The following is a 22,558-nucleotide window of genomic DNA, read 5'->3' as shown; positions in this document are numbered from 1 at the left end:
ACCTAATGGTCAGGGGTCCCTTTATCTTTATCAATCTATGTGAACCAGTGCACAGATGCAACACAATATAGATTTTCTCCGTCGCCATCCCAGTCCATTTTTACAGGAGGCAGCTGGACAGAAGCAGCTGAAAGGAGCTGTCCACCCATACAGAGAGGGGACACAAAAAATAATTGCATGTATTAAAATGAGGTGGCTGACATTTTACGCAACTAGATCCCTGTTGTGGAGGTCAATAATGGATCGTTTATGGTGCTCTTTCAATGGCAGCCAGGGGCACCATGGGGTATCTGTTGAAGCTCCTGCCCTACCATCACTGTGCCCTGATTCTGCTGCTGCAACCATTTGGTATTGTTGCCTGTTTTTACCTGTTGCATCCAAGTGAGTGAGAAGTGACTGGCATAATAAGAAGGGACAGCAGTCTCGGCTTACCTAGTGTGTGTGCGCGCACACACACACACTGGGCATTGGTGAACATTGGGCAGGGAGGGACAGGGCAAGTGAATGGACAACGCCAATGAAAATGTGAAACTGTTCAATAAAGGGGACCCCCTGATTTTGCCTAGCCACCTCCCTCCCCTCCATAGAAGAACCCCCCAGTGCTTCCCCCACCTACAGAATGTCTGAATTTGAGGAAGTATCATGCTGTCAAACAAGGCTATATCCAGGTTAACACAGAAGCATCTTTGGTGGCTGTGATAATTGGCGTTATGTGAAAAATCCAGCTGATCATTTCACACATTTAAATGTGTCATGAAACTGAGCCCGCTATCTAATACTTCTCAGCACGGTCCCCTTTTAGACTCTTGGGAAGTTGCAATGGTTCACTGCATCATAGAACAGTAAAAATGATCACAGTAATTAATTGGATGATCCTGCCAAAGCTAAACTCCGTAACAAGCTTGTGTTGGCACCAAAGAAAATAGACAGAATGAGCTGTAGCAGGGGGTGGGGTGGGGAATGAGCCGAGTGTTAACTCTGATAAGAAAATGAAATTAACCACCAGTACAGTTGAATTCCCTGGCACAAATTATAGAAAAATCATGCAGGCAGCTTGTGCAGATTCATTTTCAAACTGCAGAAAGGAAGAATCATATATCTTCCCAATTCCCCCCCCCCTCCCCCAAAAGACGATACATGAGCTCTGAATACCTTTAATGTTCGAACACTTCAGCATGGCAAATTCTTTTTCTCCACTGAATGCTTTGCTTTGTATCCCTGCAACAAATATATTTCTTTGTGGCAAATAGCAATCACCTCCTACAAAGAGAGACAAATAAATAAATAAATCACAGAACTTGTATTTGCATTTTAGTTTACACTGCCATTTGATTGTCATGTAAATCATAAGAATTTAAATAGTCAATGTACGTTTGAAGTAATTACCTCCATTTTCAAAGGCACTAAGATCAGATCGAGAGCTACAATCTAATGATGCCGTTATCTCCGTTTGCCTTTCTGCAATATTGAACTTTGATGGAACTGCAACGCCATCACCTAAAAGAGCAAGAGACAGAATCATTGAACTTACTAAACTTATTTTAATAGTGGGAAATGTCCATGGCATAGGTATTACCATAGCATTAGTCAAACTGCTCTTCTGTTAACTTCAGCTTTCCCATCTGCAAAATGGGGATCATAATATTATAAGAATCTAATAAGGATTGCTGAGATGGCATTTGTAAAGTGTTTTGAGCACTTGGGAGATAAATAAGGCTGGTAAATAAGACACCAAAGTTATCAGCCTGCACATTTAAAACAACAACAACCTAGACTGCATTTCCATGCTGGGCTACCATGAAAATACAGGCATATTAGCAAGCTATTTTATTTTAAAGATCTTCTAGCATATGGGCTGGTGGAAGATGAGCAGGGCAATCCATCTCGCCTTCCAGCCACCCATTCAATTGCCTACACGGAATTCCTAGTCAACTAGGGTGACCAAGGTGTTCCAATTCATCTTTTCTGAGTAGATGTGTGTGAAAAGACCATTTCTCCTTTTCTGCAGATTCATCCCTTCTCTTCTCCTCTTCCTTAGAAGCACATCTTCCACTGCACATCTGTGGGCATGGTAACAAATCTCTCTCTCTCTTCCAGTTCCTTAGAAGCCAAAGTTTACCGTGCCACCATACTTAGATCCCTCCTTCTTGGTCTCCCTGCCCTCCCTGTGTGAAGTCACTAAATTGCTACAGTGGTACCTCTAGTTATGAATTTAATTCGTTCCGGAGATCCGTTCTTAAGCTGAAACCGCTCTTATCCTGAGGTGCCCTTTCGCTAATGGGGTCTCCCGCTGCACACGCGCCTCTTGCGCATGGTTTCCGTTCGCATCCTGGGGCAAAGTTCGCAACCAGGAGCAGCTACTTCTGGGTTAGCGGAGCTCATAACCCGAAGCGTTCGTAACCAGAGGTACCACTGTATTTTGTTATTCCCCGAGTAGTCTGCAGATGTGTTTAGAGACATCTATCTCAAGCAAATGTGGCAACAGATAATGAACAGCAGTTGACAGAAAAACACAGTTTTACAAATCAAAACGGATTATTCCTTCCTCAAGCAGCTTTTTTGAGAGGGTCACTGTTAAACACCCCTCCAAAGAAAGGAGAGTGACCCAAGCAGGCTTTTTAGGTTTACAGTGATTAAAGGCTTGTTCAAAATATAAAGTCACAGTGTGGTGCCTCTTTAGATTCAGTGGGGTCCACTCTGAAGTCAACATACTGATGAATCAGCAAAATAAATCAGTGAAACTAAATTGAGCCTTCCACTAAATATTTTCTCATTAAATTGACTGGGCCAATTCTTTTTTGTCCAAATTACTGTTTCTCATCAGCACTTCCTAAATATTATTATTCCTGAGTTCTCTTATTTTAAACATGGATTACGTGAGATATTACAGGTTCTTTTTTCCTGACTGCTCCTTTAAAAAACCTACTGGGGAAAACCCTGGGGTCACTAATGGCAGCATAATTTGCCCATTTACAGTGAGCAATGACTTCCATCTCTATCTAATAAAAAGAAATCATATAAAAATATACATTTTTCTCACTTTGTTAATTTCCTTTACATGACCAGTATTGTTTGTTTTTATTTAGTTTGTTGGAAACATTCCAGGGTGGTTTACAACTCAATAAAAACAGTCCATTAAATCCGAATAAGTACAGTAAAAATAGTAACAACGAAAGTAGTAAAGGTAAAGGTAAAGTTACCCCTGCCCGTACGGGCCAGTCGTGTCCGACTCTGGGGTTGCGCGCCCATCTCGCTTAAGAAGCCGGGGGCCAGCACTGTCCGGAGACACTTCCGGGTCACGTGGCCAACAACGAAAGTAGATGGGGGCATTTGTATCAATGTTCAGAGTTTGTTTGCTTGCTTTACTTAATTCAGTTGATTTTGAAATTATAGTAGCAGATTCTGATAGCTTACCCTCACATTAATCAAACAGCTTCAAATATTTAAGACAATATCAATGAGCCACTTATATTAGCATCTTACTTTTAAAATAACAAGAACAAGACTTCAGCACATATATCACCACACCTCCTGGACCTGAAAACTCAGGACACATAGTACCTCTGTCTTATCTGGATTCAACTCAGTTTACTGGCTCACTTCCAGCTGGCTCCAAGCACCACTTCAGCACCTGAATTGCCTCTTGATGGTATACGGTGAAAAAGCTGAGTGCCAGCCACAGGACTTCTTGGGGCACACACCACTTCCTACAGTCCTTCTTTGGGACAACTGTCTATTTATTCCTACTGTCTGCTTCCTGCTACTAAACCAATTTCCGATCCACAAGAGGACCTCTCCTCTTATTCCATGACTGCCAAGCTTCCTCAGGAGGCTTTAGTGAGGTACCTTATCAAAACCTTTTGAAAGTCCAAATATACTATATGTCAACCAGATCAGCACTAGCTATATGTTTGTTGACACTCTCAGAAAACTCATTAGAGTTAGTAAGTTAGTAAGACAGGACTTAAAAAAAAATAAAAAAAAATTATTCATTCTTTTTTTTGACTTGCCCCCCTTTCTTTCTTTTTTGTGTTGGTGCATTTTTATATTTTCATTTAATGTTTATGTGCTATTTTTTTCTGTGTATGTGATGAATGAAACTTAATAAAAAGAATTTTAAAAAAAATAATAAAAAAGTAAGACAGGACTTGTGGGACGCGGATGGCGCTGTTGGTTAAACCACAGAGCCTAGGACTTGCCGATCTGAAGGTCGGCGATTCGAATCCCCATGACAGGGTGAGCTCCCGTTGCTTGGTCCCTGCTCCTGCCAACCTAGCAGTTCAAAAGCACATCAAAGTGCAAGTAGATAAATAGGGACTGCTCTGGCGGGAAGGTAAACGGCGTTTCTGTGCGCTGCTCTGGTTTGCCAGAAGCGGCTTAGTCATGCTGGCCACATGACCCAGAAGCTGTACACCTGCTCCCTTGGCCTACAGAGCGAGATGAGCGCGCAACCCCAGAGTCGGTCACAACTGGACCTAATGGTCAGGGGTCCCTTTACCTTTACTAAGACAGGACTTGCCCTTGCAGAACCCATGCTGGCTCTGCTTCAGCAAGGCTTGTTCTCCTATATGAAAAATAAAATAGAAGTTATATTGCTCAGGTCCTTGCCTTCTTGTAAATCTCTACCAGTTTCCATGGTTTTCAAGAGCTCGTTCTCCAGCACCAAAGGTATGTTTTTTGTTAAGTGGTTTTCCTGAGAAGTCTGAATTCTGTAGTATTCTCCTGTTTCACCCCAAGGAAGAGAAAATGGGGGCAGTTACCAGAGTGATATCAGCTGAAAAGTGAGATAAGAGAATCAGAAACAACATTCTTACCAGATTTATAACACATTTCCTTTATTGCCTTTTCTTCTTCTATGTCTTCTGGTGTCTTAGACAGTAAATAAGAGGCATCTGTAGGGACCGAATTTCACAGAGCTTACTAAGCAAAGATCTTGCCAGATATCTTCTTGTACCGTGTAAAGCAAAACTTAACTGCAATTGCATTCATAGTACAAATTGCAATATAATTTTTTACTGGTGGGATTCTTCAACTGGACTGTATTCTGGAGAGTTTTTCAATATTCTGGATAAAATAATATTATTGCTTAACATTCTATTTTTTATTAATAAAAGTTTGAATCCTCAATTCAGCTGTAATTTATTTTAGGAATAATATTAAACGCAATAGGCCAACTTCTATTATCAAACAGGGTTGGTCATTTATGAAATATATTAACATTACTTTGGGATACATATGGGTAGGTAAAGTCTAAAACATTTTTTCTTTGTATTTGTTAAAAGATTGAAGTCACATTGCTTGGGATGGGAGCTTTTAAATACTATTACAGTTATCACAAAAGCGCTAAAAAAAACCTCTAATATAATGTTATATGAGATCCTATTTTGTAAACTTTTTCTAGGTAGATTCAAATTGCTAGAAACATTGAACAAGCACACAAAAATGTCTGGCAAAGTATTTACATTTCTCCTCCTGTTCTTCTTCGTCGTCGTCCTCAAGATTGATGGTAATAATCAGTGGAGGATGTATAGGTCTTAATGTGTTTTCTTGACCTTTTGTGGAATCTTGATTTTGGGCAGGAGGTAAAATCCCTTCCTGAACTTCCCTTTGCAATGTAGAATCTATAGGAAGGAACTTAAATTTCAGTATAAAACTTTGAGTAAAACTTTGAAGTCCTCATCATACTTAACTCACTCATAAAAGCCAAGACAGTGGTTTGGTTTTGTTCTTAGACACATATGCAGCGGATACATATTACAACTTAGGCCATCAACTAACTAAATCATAGTTGATTAATTGTATGAATCCTACATAGAGCATTGCTTCATATGCCCACTATTCTGTTCTGTTGAGCTCACTCCTAAGCTAGCGTGCAGAGGATTGCAGCCTATTAATTGATTAATTAAGGTTGCAACCCCATGCACACTTACTTGGGAACAAGCCCAATCAAATTCAGTGGGGCTCCCTACTTCTGATTAGGTTTTCTATTTATTATTTCGATTTCAAGACCTCCCTTCACCATTCATGTTCCCAGAGCAGGGTACAACATAAGACCCCAGTACTATCAAAACACCAGTGAAAGCGTATATCACAATTGAAACCTGAAACACAAATATGCAACCTTTGCAACACAGTAGGCACAAACCCATAATCTCACAGATGGCCATATCAATTTACCTCTGTTGACATGAGGTGGACCTAGACTTAAGAGTGTGCCTTCAAATGAATACAACAATGGTGCCATCACACTCATGTTAATCACTTCCTTTGCTACCTCTGTAAATCTAGAGCAGGGTTTCCGAAACTTGTGTCTCCAGCTGTTTTTGGACTACAATTCCCATCATCCCATCCCTGACCACTGGTCCTGATAGCTAGGGATGATGGGAGTCATAGTGCAAAAAAAAAGCTGGAGACCCAAGGTTGGGAAACCCTGGTACTGTATAGACAATTCTATGCCCCCTGTCATTATCATAGCTTGGGGGGAGAGCTTTTATTCCACCTGTTTCCTCTCCAGTCAGAGTTAGTTCAGAGAAAATATATTTCTTCTGAGCAGGAAATGCATGTGGAATCCATCAAGAGTGGAATGGAAATGCACATGCATTTTGCAAGAAGGATACACGACAGAATTCAATCTGAGGACCTTTCCTGCAATATCCAAGCTGATTCTCTCCCCCACCCCTGCTCATTATAATACAATGCTTTCCACATGTATTCTTCCATATACAAACATATTAAATTGGAACCATATTCTTGTGTTTGAATATAAAATGTAACATTCATTCTTCGATGGAACATGTACACTTACACTTTAAACAAAATAAACAAACAGAAGATCCTGAAGTTATGTATTGTAAAATATTGTGCTTGAATTCCTCAGTAGCACAGATACAGACACTGGCAGCGCTGCAACTGCCAGCCACCTCTCCCCCTCCTCCCAGGATTATCTGTGGTGCTGCTGTAATGGGCTGGCTGGAAGCAGAGGGGTAGCTTGTCTCCAATTGGCCCCTGGTGGTCACCATGGTTTCTCCCGCTTAATGAAGTGTCTGGTTGTCAGGTCCAGCACCTGTATTACTGTGGGGATGGCAAGGCAAGGCAGTAATGACAGAGGGATGGCATGGAGGGGGCAGCAACTCAAGTCCATGTTTGGTGGTGGCATTGGTGACATTATGCTGAGGGTCCACTCAGCCTGGTGCCTGCCCTGTTCTTATCCATATGGATGGGCCATTAATATGTTGCCCCATTTGCCTTGAATTCTAGACATTCTACTAGTGATGCCACCCATCTCTAGTTCAGACAGCTGCTCCAGAAGAATACATGGTAAATGGTATCAAAAGCCACTGAGAGGTCGAGAAGAATTAACAGGGACATGTTTCCCCTTTCTCTCTCTCGACAGAGGTCATCATATAGGGCAACCAAAGCAGTTTCTGCACCAAAACCAGACCTAAACCCCGATTGAAATGGATCCAGAAAATTAGTTTTTTTCCAAAAGTGCCTGGATCTGGTCTGCCACCACTTACTCCAGAACCTTGCTCAGGAAAGGGAGATTAGCAACTGGCCAGTAGTTAGTTAGGTATTCCGAATCCAGGGAAGGTTTTACAACTGCCTCCTTCAAGAATGTTAATCTTGAAAACACTGACCTCATTCTGATCAGTCAGGCAACAGCCCAGAGTATTTCAGTGTGTAAAAGACAGTGTCCTTCTACAGTGATGTCCTTAATATTTTAAGACTAGACTCTACTCTAGAACATTTATATCTCAGTTTTCAGAATATGGAAAAAAAAACATTTGTACTCACCATTACTAGGTGGCAAAAAAAGTCCATTTATGTTACGAGGTTTCCGGTGATGGAAGACACAACTGATTCTCACACAGCCCAATGGCTGTGTCTCCCAGAAACATGAAATGCTGTTGTATTTTTGCTACGGAAAACAGAAAAAAAGGTGGTTCCATATTTAATGATTACAAAACTGTAAAGCGGGTCATGACTGGAACACTGTAATCCATAAAACTAGACAGTGAAGAGCAATGGCTGAGAAATTGCTGAGAAGTCAAAGAAGGCTCTGTCCCTTATATTTTGCAACTTGCAGAGACATCAAAAAAAGATGTGTGAGAATGTGATCTTATTGAAAATGACTTGGCTGATTTCCCTACCCAATCAGCTATCAAAAGAGAATCAGGCTTCTGGTTCTTTATACATTACACATTTTCCGTTGAATCTAAAGGTACGCTTCCAATCACAGGAGTTGTGTGAGGCAAGTAAAACTCAATTCAAACTTACTGTTCTACTTGTGTAGAGTACGAGCACTTGAACATTTGCATTATAACATAGTATTAGTGAGCTCTTCCACTTTTGCAGAGCACTGCTAGTGGCTTTATCTTGTGAACCACCTTGAGACCTTTTGGTGAACATATACATCTAATAACTAAACAATAAAGTGAAATAAGTATTTCCCTTCTGCCCATTTCCTTGGGTTCCAACCCTTATGTGGTATCTGAGAGAGGAGGAGGTTCCCCTGCCCAGCTTCCTTTTAATCGACTTGAAGCGCAAAAACATGTTGCCACTAAATTTAAGAAGACTCAAAATTTGACTAAAGGAAGCTCATTTTTCTCCTCTATACTCACTGCAGTATAAAAACATTCTATTCTCGCAGTGCAAAGAAGAGCGTTATGGGAACATAAAGCTGTAATAAAGTACAGATGAAGGGATCCTTAAAATTCATGGAATTCGTTCAGCTTTTCAAGTGGGGTAGAAGGTGTGAACCAGTTCTATCTTTAGGTGATAAAATGATGTTTGACTATTTCCAAAGCTGATGTCTGGGCGTCACAGGAACATCATGCATCTTAACTGTGAAACTTAAGATGTCACATCTGCAGCAGCAGAGGCGAGAGACAGCCAATAAATGCTTATAATAGATCTCTTCACAAGAGAACACTTCAAAGCGCTTGCTGTTTCTACCTGTATTTCCATATGTCTAAATTTGCAAAGTTGATGGGAACATCTCCCCTCTCTCCATAATGAGCACACGGTGTCACTGCCAATGGCTTTTTCACAGTGACGGAATCGGCACTTTGATCCCTGAATAGAGAAGAGAGAGAGAGGTTGGAAAATTCGGCCAGGCAGCATTTCTTTTAGTGTTCTTTAGGCTGCCCTTCAGTTTCCAAAAACTCTAGCATGGCTCACAAACAAACAATTAAAAATACAATAACATTCCAGTCAGAGAACCAGCAGAAAGGCAGCAGTGCAATAAAAACCAAGCTGAACTAATAAAATAACAAATAAGATTGGATTATATCAGATTATGTGACATGCTAGAAGGCCTGAACAAATGAAAAGCACTTTTTGCCTGGCACGAGAGATACATCAGATGTGGTGTCAAGCAAGCCTCCCACGGGAGGCCACTGCACAAACAAGGCCACTGGGGTGTGTGGGTGTGAAGGAGATAATGATCCAGACCACCAGAAAGATCCAGTTCCACCCCTGCCTTAGGACAAAGACTGAACGTAGACATTATGCACGGACAGTATGGGCCGGAAACCAATGTGGAAGCACATTTAACATACTGAAAGGGCTTTGTAGGTGTAGAATATTGAGATGACCATGCCAGTGAGCGCATTGATATTTGAAAACTGGTGAGGTGTAGGGACTGTCTGTAACTGAAGGAATTTCTCGCTAGTGTTTGCAAGTGATGTGGAAGTAGAATGGTGGGAGCCTGAAAGGATGATTAGCTAACTGTAAACACTGTTTTGTTTTGAGGGACAATGATGGTCCAACTTGGGAAGATGTATATCTATATATACTTAGTCACACAACTCATTCATTGCTAATAGAAAAAGATCTTCATAACCGATAAACAGCTAACTGCACATAGCCTTGTATGTTCCAGATTTTTTGTTAATCTGTTCAGTTATCTCCTACTGGAGAAGCCTTGTGATCACCACCACTCTTTTAAGCCATATTTGTAATGGAAGAAAAGTCATTAGGGGAAGGCTGCAGGCCCTCTTTAGTCTTCTAAATGGGATGCCCATTTGAACTTGGAGGAGGTGATCACTCCTGCTGAATGGGGAGAGCAGAGGAGCAGCAGAAAGTAGTTTGCACTTTCCATAATTATTGTGGGTTTCAATGGAAAAGGCAAATGAACCTTTCTTCTGTGGGGGACAAGGGGAGAGAAACAGCAAAAGTAATCTGCAGTTTTTTTTCTAAATGGTAGAAACACAAAGAGGTAGATCAACTGAGACCTGAGAATTTCAAGGTGGATAAACAAAATGAAGTATTTGTGCTCTCTAGGGCCTCTCTTGCCCATTGTGGGAATGCATGTTTGTTTTTGCTATGCAATCATCATCATCCTATTACAAAGACAACTGAAGTCTCCAGTGCTCTTTCTTATTCAAAGGAACAAGACTCCAGTTTTCTACACATACCTGGATTAGACTCTGCTGAATGGAGCTTACTGCCACACAAAAACACACAAAATTGCTCTATGAACCCTTCAGCACCATCCCTGAAACATCTCACTACTTGGAAAAGTGGAGGGCACATAACAACACAATAGATGCAAGCCATTATAAATTGTGCAGTATTTACCTTTATACAGGTTGAATGAAAATAGAAATAGCAGTCATCCCCAACTTCTGCCATTGCCACCTCTTGTGCTTCTACTCCACTGCCTTTAGAAAGGTCTCAATGCAAATGTAAGAACTATCAGCGTGTACGGAAAGAACATTCCCTTTTGTTCTGAATACAGCTGTATTCGGGATCTAAATTCTATTTCCTCTTAAAGGGAGACCTCCAGTTGAGAGCTTTATTCAAAGGGTTACTTATACTAATTGTAAAACAGACGGTACCTTCTCCAGGTTTGTTGAAGTGCTCACAGATTGAGAGTGGTTGCTAGACAGTGCGCAAATTCAAACTTCCAGAATTTCTCTCATTGTTACCTTGGTTCTTATGACATCATCACAAAGGCCACCATACGACCCCTCAAACTGGGAGTCCTCGCTTATTTTCATCGCTCCTATGTTTAAAAGAGAAAGAAAACAGTGATTTTTGTGTAGCCTTTTCATCTCGTTGTACCTTACTAAGTCAGTAGAATTCAATTAAGAGAGGAACATCTGTAACTTATATAATTAAGAGAAGCACAAGGATGGGAGTGAAAGCAAGTGAAAACATCAGCTCCTGCCCTCTTCAATAATTGCCTGCCTGCCAAAGCCTTGGTTTTTAAATATATTTTGATCATTGATTGCTGCTGACTGGCATATCTACCCTACAAACTGAAGTTACCTGGGAGTGATTCTGTACATTTCTGGAGGGAGGGATTCCTGTTTTGCCTCCTTTAAATTATCCTCTCCAGTCCCACAGAGTTCTGTTTGTCATTAAATGACAAGATTATTGGAGGATTTGGAGTTCAGTGCCATTAGTATTGCAGTTAATACTCAGTTACATCTCTGCTTTTCCTCAAATATTAGTGAAGCAGTGGAATCCCTGAATCATGACACAAAATCAGTAACATGCTGGATGAAGGCCAGTTATCTAGAAAAGATATGGATTAAGGTGGTTTGCAGGACTCTGGATTGTGGAATGAATGAATGGTCTACTCAATATAGAGTCTCACCCCTCCTGAAAGAACAAATTTGCATTCTATGACTTCTGCATCTGGCCTTATTCCTAGACTATCAGGTGGTGGTTGTGATCAGAAGTAACTCCTTCTGGCTTCACCCGGTACACCAGCTGCAATCTCCTTTGATGATGCAGCCTTTGTGAACTATACTTTGCAATATCTAGATTGGATTAATGTCCTGGAAGACCTGGCTGGCCTTTTCCCACCTGGCCTGCAAGGGCGGTGTATTTTTATTTTTATATTTTATTATTATTTTATATGCAAACTGTTCAATTTGGCTGTGCACTTTTTAATGCATTTTGGTTATTGCTTATTACTACTATTGTTATGTTTGTAATTATGCAAATCTTTTCAAGTTGCAAGCTGCCTTGAGCCTGGCTTTATCTATGGAAAGGCTTTTAGGTTTTTAGGCTTTTTAACTTTTAAAGGGAGTTGCTTTCAAATTGGAGAATGGTTGTTTTAATCCTTGTAATAAATATTGTTACTATACATTTAGTTATAATTACAATTAATATTTTTGTGTGGTTTCTTTGATAACTGTTGTTGGAAACCAGTGTACATGTTTAATAAACACAGTTTACATTTTATACAGGACTTGTTTTCTGCCTTAAAAACTGAGCTAGTCACACCAAAGAACACACAATGAGTTTAGAAATAAGTTTTAAATAAACAGAACATTAGAAGAAGAAGAAACAATGAGAAAAGGTTAATGTAAAAGATTGGTCCTGAACTTCTTGCTATTAAAGCTTGGGAAAACATAGAACAGTACCAGCTACAGCTATTCAGACTGTGTATGCAACCTTATAAAGCATGTTTACCCTAATGGTTCTTGTAGTTCAGTGGCAACTGGTGTTCCTTCCATAAATGAAACCATGAATAAGTCATCTGAATGAAGAAACAAGCTGATTTGGTATTATTTTAAAATATATTAATATATGTGGCTATTGTCAGTTCTCCATGTGTTTAATAACACTGAAACCCTAAAATTCCATAGTCAGAAGGAAGTTCCATTGTTTTCAGTAGGGCTTCCTCCCGCTTAATCTGTATGTAATTGAAGCCAAAAGTAACATTGATCTAATTCAGTCTAATGCTTGACATGGAGAAAGGGCACGCTTATTTTTATGACAGCTCATAGTATAATAATAGAGAAGCCAAACACTTCTGCTGAACAGGCTACATATCTAATATAATATTTATAATAGTAAATTGTGAACATACATTTCTCTACAACCCTTACATTTGATTTTAAAGACTAGCCATCATTTCCCCACCCAAAGGGAAATCACCTGAAGACTTGTCTATGCAACACAGAAAGTTATGGAAGCTAACAGCTGGACACATGCTATAGAAAATGAACCAAATTGCCCGTTTAGATGTAACTACATTACCAAACAGCAGCTGCAGGGATAAACATCCAGTGAGTGCACGGATTTAGCCTGAAAAATGGTATAAACTCTGGAGATGTAACATGTGTGTTGCCAGTGCCCTCAAAAGACAGCACTCCATTTGAAACATTGCTCAAGGACAGTCCTCTATCTGAACGCATTGCTGGAGTTGTCCAAATCCATTTTTAAAGTATATATGTGTACAGCTTTAATTCTATCAACTTGGCTTCTTTCTTTCTTTTGAGCGGCTCCTCTTTTTCACTGCCAGCCGCCTTGAGTCCCGTCGGCGGTGAAAGGCGGAGTATAAATACTAACAAACCAAGTGGAAAAAGCTGGCCACCAACAGGGAGCACCTGGGTGGTTGTTGTTGACTGAAAAGCCATGCAGGTCACTTTGCTCATACTTTTCCCCGCTAGGGGGAGATGTACTGTCTTATTTCCAAGCACAATCATTTCTAACTCTTCAAGTCTGGCATACGCAAAAGCTGCGCTCTCTTTATTAGGGACGAGCGGGCGGCCCGACCAGCCCCTCTGCGCTGACGTCACGCGAGAACGAGTCCCTCAGCTTCCCTGCCGGACTACATTTCCCAGCACCCCTTTCAGCCGGACCTAGCTACGCTTGCTGCTCCGGTCGCCGCCGAGGGGAGGCAGCCTCTAGGCCCGCTGCTGCTAATCACCGGCGTCGCGCGCGGGCCGGCCGGCCGCTGCCTGCTCCGAGGCCGGAGGGACCACCATGAGCCGCCTGGGCTCGGTGCAGCAGAAGGTGGCCTGCCTGTTCGTGACGCAGGTGAAGGAGGAGCCCTCGGCCAAGAGGGAGCGCCAGGTATGCGGCGGGGAAGGCAGAGCGAGCCCCGCGCCCGCCGGGGGTAAGCCGGCGGCGGGGAAGAAGAAGCCAGCACGGGGGCGGCGGGTCGGCAGCTGGGAAAGGAAGGCGCTTCTTCTTCCCCGACTGCCTTCTTGATCGCCTCGCCTCGTGTTTTCATCCCAAGTGAGGCGGCTATTATTATTATTATTATTATTATTATTATTATTATTATTTTATTATTAAAGTCTCTGTAGTCTGTGCTTCGCATGCAAGGGCACTTTACCTGCATGCACCTTTCCTTGTAGAAATGTCTGCAGGAGCGAAATGGCCCTGAATGTTTTGAGGACGTTTTGGGGCACCCTTCTCTGCTTCCTGGCCCTTGCTAGGGTGGGTCGTTAGGTACTTGAGCATCATATTTGGGCTAAGACTTAGCTCGGCTTAGCCTCCCCCTTCCAAAAAAAATCCACCCATCCACCTTGCATCTCCTCTTTCAGAAATCCCATACAGTATTTCTAGGCCTGTACACAACATCAACACCACTACCCCTCCTTTGGAATATGTGAGTCTCATTTAACGCAACAGGTGTATCTTATTTTATTTTTGCACCTGCTGCTCAAGTAAGTGCTCTCTGTCATTTACATTGATCTACCCAAGTGCCATCAGTAGCTGGAGTGGGCTGGATACTTGTGAAGGTGAAGATGCCTCCCTGCTTTCCCCTCTCGGGTATATTTTCGCATTCAGGCTGAACCATTATAATGCACTGAGCAAGTTCCTTAATAACTTTTCTGTATTCAGATGCTAAGAAACAGCAGTAACCGCAAGCCATCAGAATACATCTCACTCTTTCTCTGCTTAAGTTTGATGGCAAAAAAGCTTACATTATAAGTTGGATTTTCGTAGTGTAGCCATCTTTTAATGAGATTATCCCTATGAATTCAAAGTAATAAACACAGCTACGTACCATTATTTTGTTGGTGATACGGCTTCTAATTTCAAACTGAAGCCTTGAGAGCAACTGTTGTTCCCATGATAAATGATGCATGGAATCCTTGTTGCCATGGATATAGTAGCTTTTAAGATTCTGTAACCCTAGGCTTGATTCCTTCAAAATGGAGAACCCTCTCAAAATGACTTTGAAATTCAGGAGGAAACAGAGTCTACGTTTTATCCTGTGAATTGATATTGTTATCATTACTTATGACATTTATATACCGCTCTTCATCTAAATATCATAGAGCGGTTTACAACATAGAAATGATGGCTGTACAGTGTCTTGGAATCAATGTTATTAAGAATGAAGGTTGCTGGGTTTGGGGGTGGGGGTGGGGGTGGGGATGGAGAGCTAATTCCTGCCTTGAAAAAAGTTATACTTCCAAAATACTTTGACACCTATTTTCTCCTTAGCCTTTTAAAGTGCTGGCCACCGAAACTATTAATCCAAAGGCATTAGATGCAGATATATACAGTGCAATCCCAACTGAAAAGGTGGATGGAACTTGCTGCTACATAACTACGCACAAAGGTAACGTGAAAGAGCTCTGTTAAGTAGTCCTTTTTATAGTGAAAATATGCTGTACATAATTCAAAATATGGGCTTTATCCATACTGAATTCATGGCTAAGTGTTGGGCTCCTGTCGATGGTCAGAGGCTGAAGGGTAGGTAGGACAGCCTCCTTTATTTGCCCAGGCTGATGGAGATGAGTACATCAGCCCACACTTCCTTCACTGATAAGAACAGTGATAGCCTGATGTCACTGTAGCCACCTTGGGCAAGCCAGACCTTGGGCAATTGGCATAGTCGCCTCCTTCCATTTCTCTGTAGTGTTTCCTCCCTCCCTCCCCGCAATTGAGTGAGCAAGGTCTTCCTCACCACATACTGATTGGCAAAAGGGACTGGCTGTTCTCTTCTCCCCCCTACACATGACTCTCACTTGCAGGCATCCGGGCTCCATGCTTTCTCTTGATGCTTTTGTAAGTTTCCTTCCTCTAGGCAAGCGTGGAAGCACGGGGCTACTATCCCTCTAGCAGGCCAGCAGAAATTTGTGTAGATTCGTAACTCTTGTGGGTTTACTTCAAAGACTGTTGTAAGAACTTATACGAGTAGCTGCTCCATGTCAGAGTTAAAAGCAATATTCAGTATTCGTTGAAAGGAGTTGGCTAGATTTTTGTTTGTTTGTTGTAAGGAACTCCATGATAAATTTTGATGCCATTTTGTTCACTATAGGGCAGCCATACCTTTGGGCCCGGTTGGATAGAAAACCAAACAAGCAAGCTGAGAAGAGGTTTAAACGTTTTGTGCACTCAGCAGGTGACTCAAAAGGTTGGTAGCTGGGGTTTTGGTTTTTTTTTGGTAATCAAGAGCTTATTTATTTATTTTAAATATTTTATTGGTTTACAAAAGTACATGTCTTATCTCTTTTGGTTGTACTGTCTTTCTTACAAATCAGTTAATTTGTTGTGAGGCATTAGTGTTGAGTACAGTATAAGGTTGAGGAGGAAGAGGAGGAGTGGGGTGGTGAGGCTTATATTATTTTGTATAGTGTACGTGTGGCGTTTTGTGTCAATGTCAACTGCGTAGGTTTTCTTTCTATTTGTTTATTACATTTCCTTAGTAGTGAGATGTATTGGGGGGGAAGGGTGTGGATGGTTGCATTGGGTGGGGTTTGTTTGCATTGGGGGGGGCTTGTTGGGTCAGGTAAACCAGAGAGATTCATATGCTGTCAGTCAGTAGATTCTTGTTGGGCTGATAAAGGGGAGCCATACTTGGGTGAAGTCTTCTATTTGTCCCTGTGTCAATTTTAATTTATTGGCTAGCTTTTCTAGCAAAGCTGTTTCCCATACAATTCGATACCATTGGTTCATGTTTACTTCTGAAAATTCCCTCCAGTGTCTGGCTATGAGGCTTCTGGCTACTGAGAGTAGGTGGGTTATAAGCTCTATATAATGTGAGTGGTCATTATGATCTTGAAAGATGTTCAGTAGGGCCAATTCTGGGGTGAGTTCTAATACCTGTTTAGTTATTTTGCATATCTCTTATAGGACTGCTGTCCAGAAGGGTTGGATTTTAGGGCATTCCCACCACATCTGGGGGTATGTGCCTGTGGAGATGCAGCCTCTCCAACATCTTGGTGAGGTTTCTGGGCATATCCGTGCCAGTTTCTGTGGTGTTAAGTACCACCTGTAGATGACTTTCAGATTGAGTTCCCTTCTTTTGGCTCATACGGACTTAAAGGGAGGTTTAGACCACATTCTAGACCATTGTGCGGCGTTTATTTCATAGCCTATGTCATGCTCCCATTGTTCTTTGATAGCATCAAGGCGGGCTGTGGGATTTTGGAGCAGTATTTTATATATTGTGGATACCATCCCTTTACTGTGTCCCTCTGCTGTCAAGAGGTTTTTGAAGGTGGTCCAGGGCCTAGTGGCTGCTGATTCTACTGTTGGATTGTTTAAGAAGGCATGTAGTTGATGATGTGTTAGCCAAGTTATTTGGGTGTCCCCTAGTTTGTCCTAGTTTGTTTCGTGTTGGTAGGGGTTGGCTGTTGTTGTAGAAGTCTTTTAGACAGTGTTGGCCTTTGGCTAGCCTGGTTTTTATCTGGAGGTTTTGTGTTGCATGCTGGAATAGGGGGGTTAGTGGGGATGGGGATCGTTTGCCTACTTTTCCATTCCATGCTTTAAGCATGGACTGTTCAGTGTTGTGGGGATTTTCTTTAGTTTATTTTGGAGAAATGGGGATGCTGTTGTGGGGATGCTTTCAGTGGTTTCTCTCTTCAAGTGGACCCATTGTTTCATCTCGTCTTCTAGAATATATGTAGTGTACTTGGTTAGCGATGTAATATGATTCTATGTTAGGGATTCCCCATCCTTCTTAGTTGGGGAGGCACAGGTATTTGAGGCTTATTCCTGGCTTTTTGTATGAGAAAATAAACGAGGGTAGTTTTTTCTGCCACTTCTGGAGTTGGGCTGGGGGAATCCAGGTTTGCAATAAATAGATTAGTTTTGGGAGGGTGATCATTTTGATCATGGCTATTTTGTCTGAGAGGGTGAAGTTGGTATAGTTCCATTTCCTCAAGTCTCTTTTGATTTGCCACCATGTGCATGTGCTCCTTTCTTCTTGTTGACTGGAATATCGGTATTTTTAGGAGGAATATAGGAAGGTTCAAAAAGTAAATGATTCTAAATGTGTGGGGCTGCCTTTAAAAGGTGACTTGGAAGCTACAGTTAATCCAGAATGCAGCAGCTAGACTGGTGACTGGGAGCGGCCACCGGGACCACATAATGCCGGTCCTAAAGGATCTACATTAGCGCAGTACATTTCCAAGCACAATTCAGAACGTTGGTGTTGACATTTAAAGCCCTACAAGACTTCAGCACTGTATACCTGAAGGAGCATCTCCATGCTCATTGTTCAGCCCAGACATGGAGGTCAGTTCTGAGGGCCTTCAACAAGGAACCACACAGGTGGTCTTTTTGGTAGTCACACCTGCCATGTACATTGCATGTACCTCCTGCCAGATGTCAAAGAGTTAAACAACTGTATAATTTTTCGTAGACATCTGAAGGCAGCCCTATTTGGGGAAGCCTTTAATGTTTGATGTTGCTGCTGCTGCTGCTTTTCCTGCATTTTTGCTGGAAGTCATCCAGAGCGATTGGAGTAAGCCAGTCAGATGGGTGGGGTATAAGAAAAATAATTATACATACAAATGCAGAATCAGCATTTTAATATCCTTGATAATACTCTTAACAGAGCAGTCCATACTACTTAAATTTATAAAATCCATGTAATCAATTGTTATTGCCAGTTTTTTTGTCTTAGGATAAATTGTGTTAATACTTGAGAAGATAGAAAACAAGTGTATTTCATATTTTTGCTTCCAGGATTTACTTGGAATATTGAATATGACTTCAAGCCTGTTCCTGAATGCTGGATTCCAACAAAGGAAATAGAGTACTGCAATGGAAAACCTTTTCCTGATGAAAATGGACATATTCCAGGTAGAAAAACATAGCTTAACACCAGAAAAATCTGTTCCAAACTCTAGTTATTTAGAGATCTTAAATACTTTATGTAATAATTTATTAATTTACTCATTCAACAATTATAACTGAAAAACAAGCCACCCAGTTAAATTTGTTCTAGAGTAGCCTATAAATATTGTAAACAAGTAAGTTGGGAATTACCATGTCAAAAGTCATACTTGCATGGTGAATTAGTCCTTGTATAGCCTATTTCTTGTTCAAGTAGCTTTATATATCTTGTTTACCTTCACTATATTATTGAGGGACTAAGGTTGAAATATCATGACAGGGCTGATCTGAATAACATGGATTCTCCAGATCACACTGAAGTGCAATATTGAGACAGAATTGTTGGAGGCGTTCCCTAGTGAGCAATATGAATTTGGATATATGCAAGACCTCAGTGTCCGATTAGAGATTATTTTTAACCATTGGTTTTTCATATTTGAGCAATATTAATGTTCATATCACCTGTAATATTTTTATAAACAATGGAGCCAACCCTAAATAGGGGGGAAATATTGTTTTGTTTTTTTACAGGCTGGGTGCCAGTGGAACAAAACAGCAAACAATATTGTTGGCATACCTCTGTTGTTGACTATGAATTTGAACTAGCACTCATTCTGAAGAATCACACTGAGGAACCTGGTGTTCTGGAAATTAGTCTATTGCCCTTATCAGATCTCTCAGAACAAACTCTGGAGCTTATTGGAACAAGCATTAATGCAAATCCATATGGTAAGCATATCTTATATTTATCAACAAGATATTTTTCTGAGAGCTTTATATCAGGCACTGGAAATAAACACTGTGTACCATTATTGCAATCACAATCTTTTAAGAATTACAATACACAGCAAAACCTTTGGCAAACAAACATATTAATATGCAGCTTGCTTTAAGTGTTTACAACTAAACAAATAACAAAAAAAAGCATTATGTTGATAAAGCCCTAGGGCAGTGGTCGTCTGAGCTGCAGCAAACAGAAGGGTTCCTGTCTGTCTTTAGCTGAATTGCTCAGACTCTAGAAACAAAATATTTGGAAAACGTCTACAAGTAGCATGGAGCTATAAAAGCAAAAGCCCAAGAGGGAGCATCATTGACGATTAGGAAATGAAGGTGGGACTTGGGAACTTCTGTAATAAAATAAAATAATTGATTGTATTTGTTTAATAATCCTTTAAATAGGCTTAGGAGACAAGAAACATCCTATCCACTTTCTCGTACCACATGGAACATTTCAAATAAAAAATGCCCCTCCACTGAATCATGATGACATATTGTCTTGGTTTGATGAAAGCAAAGAAGGGAAAATTGAAGGAATTGTATGGCATTGTGCTGATGGAAACTTAATTAAGGTAATTCTGAAAGATTTATTGAATAACCAACATCTTGATTTTATCTACAAATGAAAGGCCTTTAGTTCAGTAGCTTCAACATGCTGCCAAGTTTATTTTTTAAAAATTGAGCAAAGAAGAAAATGGATTTTCAGCTGCAATTGAAAGCTTAGTAAAAAAACAAACCACCAAATTATGTTATCATTTAATTCCCTAGAAGCACTTTCACATTATACATGAATGCATTTCAACATACTAGTGCTTACAGAAAAAGCTGCATGGAACATGCAAATATACACATGTGAATCCATATAATATCTTGGTGTTTGCTCATCATTCAATCTATTTGGCTGTTTATTTTAGAAGAAAACCATGGGAATGAAATATTAAGCCTCCAGAGTCATTTCCAGATGTCAGTTTTGATTTGGTGCAATTTGTATCTTCTATTTTATGCTTGTAATGTAATTTTGGAGAGAAGAATGGAGTAGCTGTTTCAAACACAAGTAGGAAAGGATGAAGCCTTCAATCATCAAGAATTTAAAAACCTGTCTCAGTGATTGAGTATTAAAATGTGTCCGTGCAGTTATTTCAGACTCTGATCTGGTACTTAGTGCAGTTAGTAATGTAATTGTTTTTCTTTTCTTCATAGCTCCATCGGCATCATCTTGGCTTGTGCTGGCCAATTGCAGACCCTCATTTGATTTCTCAGCCAGTTGTTATCACCTTTAGTGGTGCCAAATACAACTATAATTTTGAGCCAAAGACACTTTTCCATTATTTTTCAAAATTGGAGGGACAAAGATTCAATAGTCTCAGAGATATAGTAAGTAACCTGTGACCAAATTTTTATATATATATAAAAAGTAGCCATCTGTGTGATTGTTCATTCCTTAGATAGGGGATGTTAAAAGGTTTCCATTGTTGAAATGCAATGTAAATAGTATTTAGGCAACACATGGCTCAGTGTGTACATGTATATATAACAAATACTGCTGCTTATTATGTAGCAGACAAGCCACAAATAAAAATCTATAAACTTTTGAGCAGTTTTTTGTGTGGGAAACATACCTATTGAAGTGATGGTTACATACCTGAAATCTGCTTTTTGTTTTAAATTATTGTATAGTTTGTACATTCAGTTGTGGTAATGACTAATTTGTATGGATGAATTTCTTCTAGCAACGTTTAACTGAAAAGCATATTTAAATTTTGCAACAGATCAAACTATAAAGTGAAAGAAAAATTTCCAAAAAGCTTTTTTTAAAACAGAATGCTTTACTGTCAAACTTTTGAGGAGTAGAACATTATTCTTCACTAACTTTGGGTCAATTGAGTAGCCTCGGGGTAGCTTTCTGTTTATATTTTATACTCTGCTACAAATATTGTAGCAAAAAATACTTGTGTGCATTAAATCAATTCTGAAGAGTTACTGTGTGCAAATTCATTGCTGTTTCCTCAAAAATACATACATGTAGTGATTTTGTTGCTTCCATATATTTTCAAAGGAGCAACATATATCTTATGAGTAATAAAAGTAAGATATATGTGTATATGTCATGGAATACAATGTTTGAGAAGCCACTGGCATTTGTTTTAAAATGTTTAAGTTAATAAGATACATTTCTTTTGAAATACATGTGTTACAATACTACTGTACATTGTTTGCTTAAATTATGTCAGGGCAGCTTTACGTAAAGTCGCTTCTGATAATGAAACTAAAATTCAGTCATACTAATGGAACGCAAAAAAATGAGAAGTAAACTTGTTTAGCAAGTTTGTATATATTTTATTAGATAAAGCCCATATTTCTGGACTGTCAGTTTTAGGGTAAATAAGCATTAAACTGTTTGAATAATACACTAGTAATGAACAAATGTAGAAAAATAAATAATTTCTAAACTGCATTGAGTTTTATACCTTCACTGCAAGCACATCAATGTAAGATCTATAAAAATATAACACTGACTATATAATAAATTAGCACAAAAAACAACAGTATAATAGTACTATACCTTTAGTTCTTACTTTTGCTTCTGTGTTTGCAGAAGTGAAAACAAGCAGTAGCTCATGGAGATGCTTGCTTTGGCAAGAGCTGAGACACATTTCTGAGAAAGTATAAAAAAAGCTTGTTTGACCCCTGACATAAGAATGTTCTTGTTTCTTTTCTGTGCCAAGTCTCAGGTCTTCTTTAAAAACATTCTGTACTTTTTCATTTAATCAATAGAAACTCTGGCTGGAATATCTACCTGAACACCAAATTGTTCAGAAACTGTTTTCAATTTCTCTTCCAAGAGAATATTTTTTTTAACTTCTTCATTATAGTTGTATTTTAGATCCTCAATTTCTTCAAAAAAGGATGGATCAAAGTGGTCCAGTTCATTTTTCAGCTTTCTGACTTCTTC

The 22,558-nt window shown here is 40.0% G+C and overlaps 3 protein-coding genes across 15 annotated transcripts in view; 1 reads left to right on the top strand and 2 right to left on the bottom strand.

Annotated features, from left to right (window-relative positions):
* Nucleotides 1-15,072, bottom strand: part of LOC310825560 (uncharacterized protein C12orf50 homolog) — a 21,995-nt gene extending 6,923 nt beyond the window's left edge. The window contains exons 1-9 of one of the 6 annotated variants that reach the window (XR_014555361.1): nt 14,762-15,069; nt 10,932-11,008; nt 8,956-9,075; nt 7,795-7,918; nt 5,463-5,621; nt 4,815-4,892; nt 4,609-4,722; nt 1,387-1,497; nt 1,153-1,260 (exon numbers count right to left, since the gene is read on the bottom strand). Coding sequence is in view for 5 of the 6 variants with exons in the window: in XM_083699378.1 (XP_083555504.1) it covers nt 1,153-1,260; nt 1,387-1,497; nt 4,609-4,722; nt 4,815-4,892; nt 5,463-5,621; nt 7,795-7,918; nt 8,956-9,075; nt 10,932-11,003 (886 nt within the window). In the remaining variant the exon portion in view is untranslated. Of the gene's footprint in view, nt 1-1,152; nt 1,261-1,386; nt 1,498-4,608; nt 4,723-4,814; nt 4,893-5,462; nt 5,622-7,794; nt 7,919-8,955; nt 9,076-10,581; nt 10,806-10,841; nt 11,009-14,761 lie in introns of those variants that run through there. The other 5 variants (XM_083699378.1, XM_083699381.1, XM_083699380.1 and 2 more) reach the window with 5 other exon arrangements.
* RLIG1 (RNA 5'-phosphate and 3'-OH ligase 1) lies at nt 13,601-21,197 on the top strand. The gene is made up of 7 exons (XM_083699461.1): nt 13,601-13,818; nt 15,205-15,322; nt 16,025-16,120; nt 18,679-18,795; nt 19,360-19,557; nt 20,008-20,177; nt 20,806-21,197. Exons 1-7 carry the CDS (start codon nt 13,729-13,731, stop codon nt 20,992-20,994), a joined length of 978 nt encoding a protein of 325 aa, XP_083555587.1. The 5' UTR covers nt 13,601-13,728; the 3' UTR covers nt 20,995-21,197.
* Nucleotides 21,015-22,558, bottom strand: part of CEP290 (centrosomal protein 290) — a 47,371-nt gene continuing 45,827 nt past the window's right edge. For all 8 annotated transcript variants that reach the window (XM_083698850.1, XM_083698848.1, XM_083698854.1 and 5 more), the window contains one exon: nt 21,015-22,558. In XM_083698850.1, coding sequence (XP_083554976.1) covers nt 22,370-22,558 — 189 coding nt within the window. In that variant the 3' untranslated portion in view covers nt 21,015-22,369.

Source organism: Podarcis gaigeae, assembly GCF_964106915.1.
Source record: "Podarcis gaigeae genome assembly, chromosome: 10".
Lineage (NCBI taxonomy): Eukaryota > Metazoa > Chordata > Lepidosauria > Squamata > Lacertidae > Podarcis > Podarcis gaigeae.
This window is presented reverse-complemented; position numbering and strand designations above follow the sequence as displayed.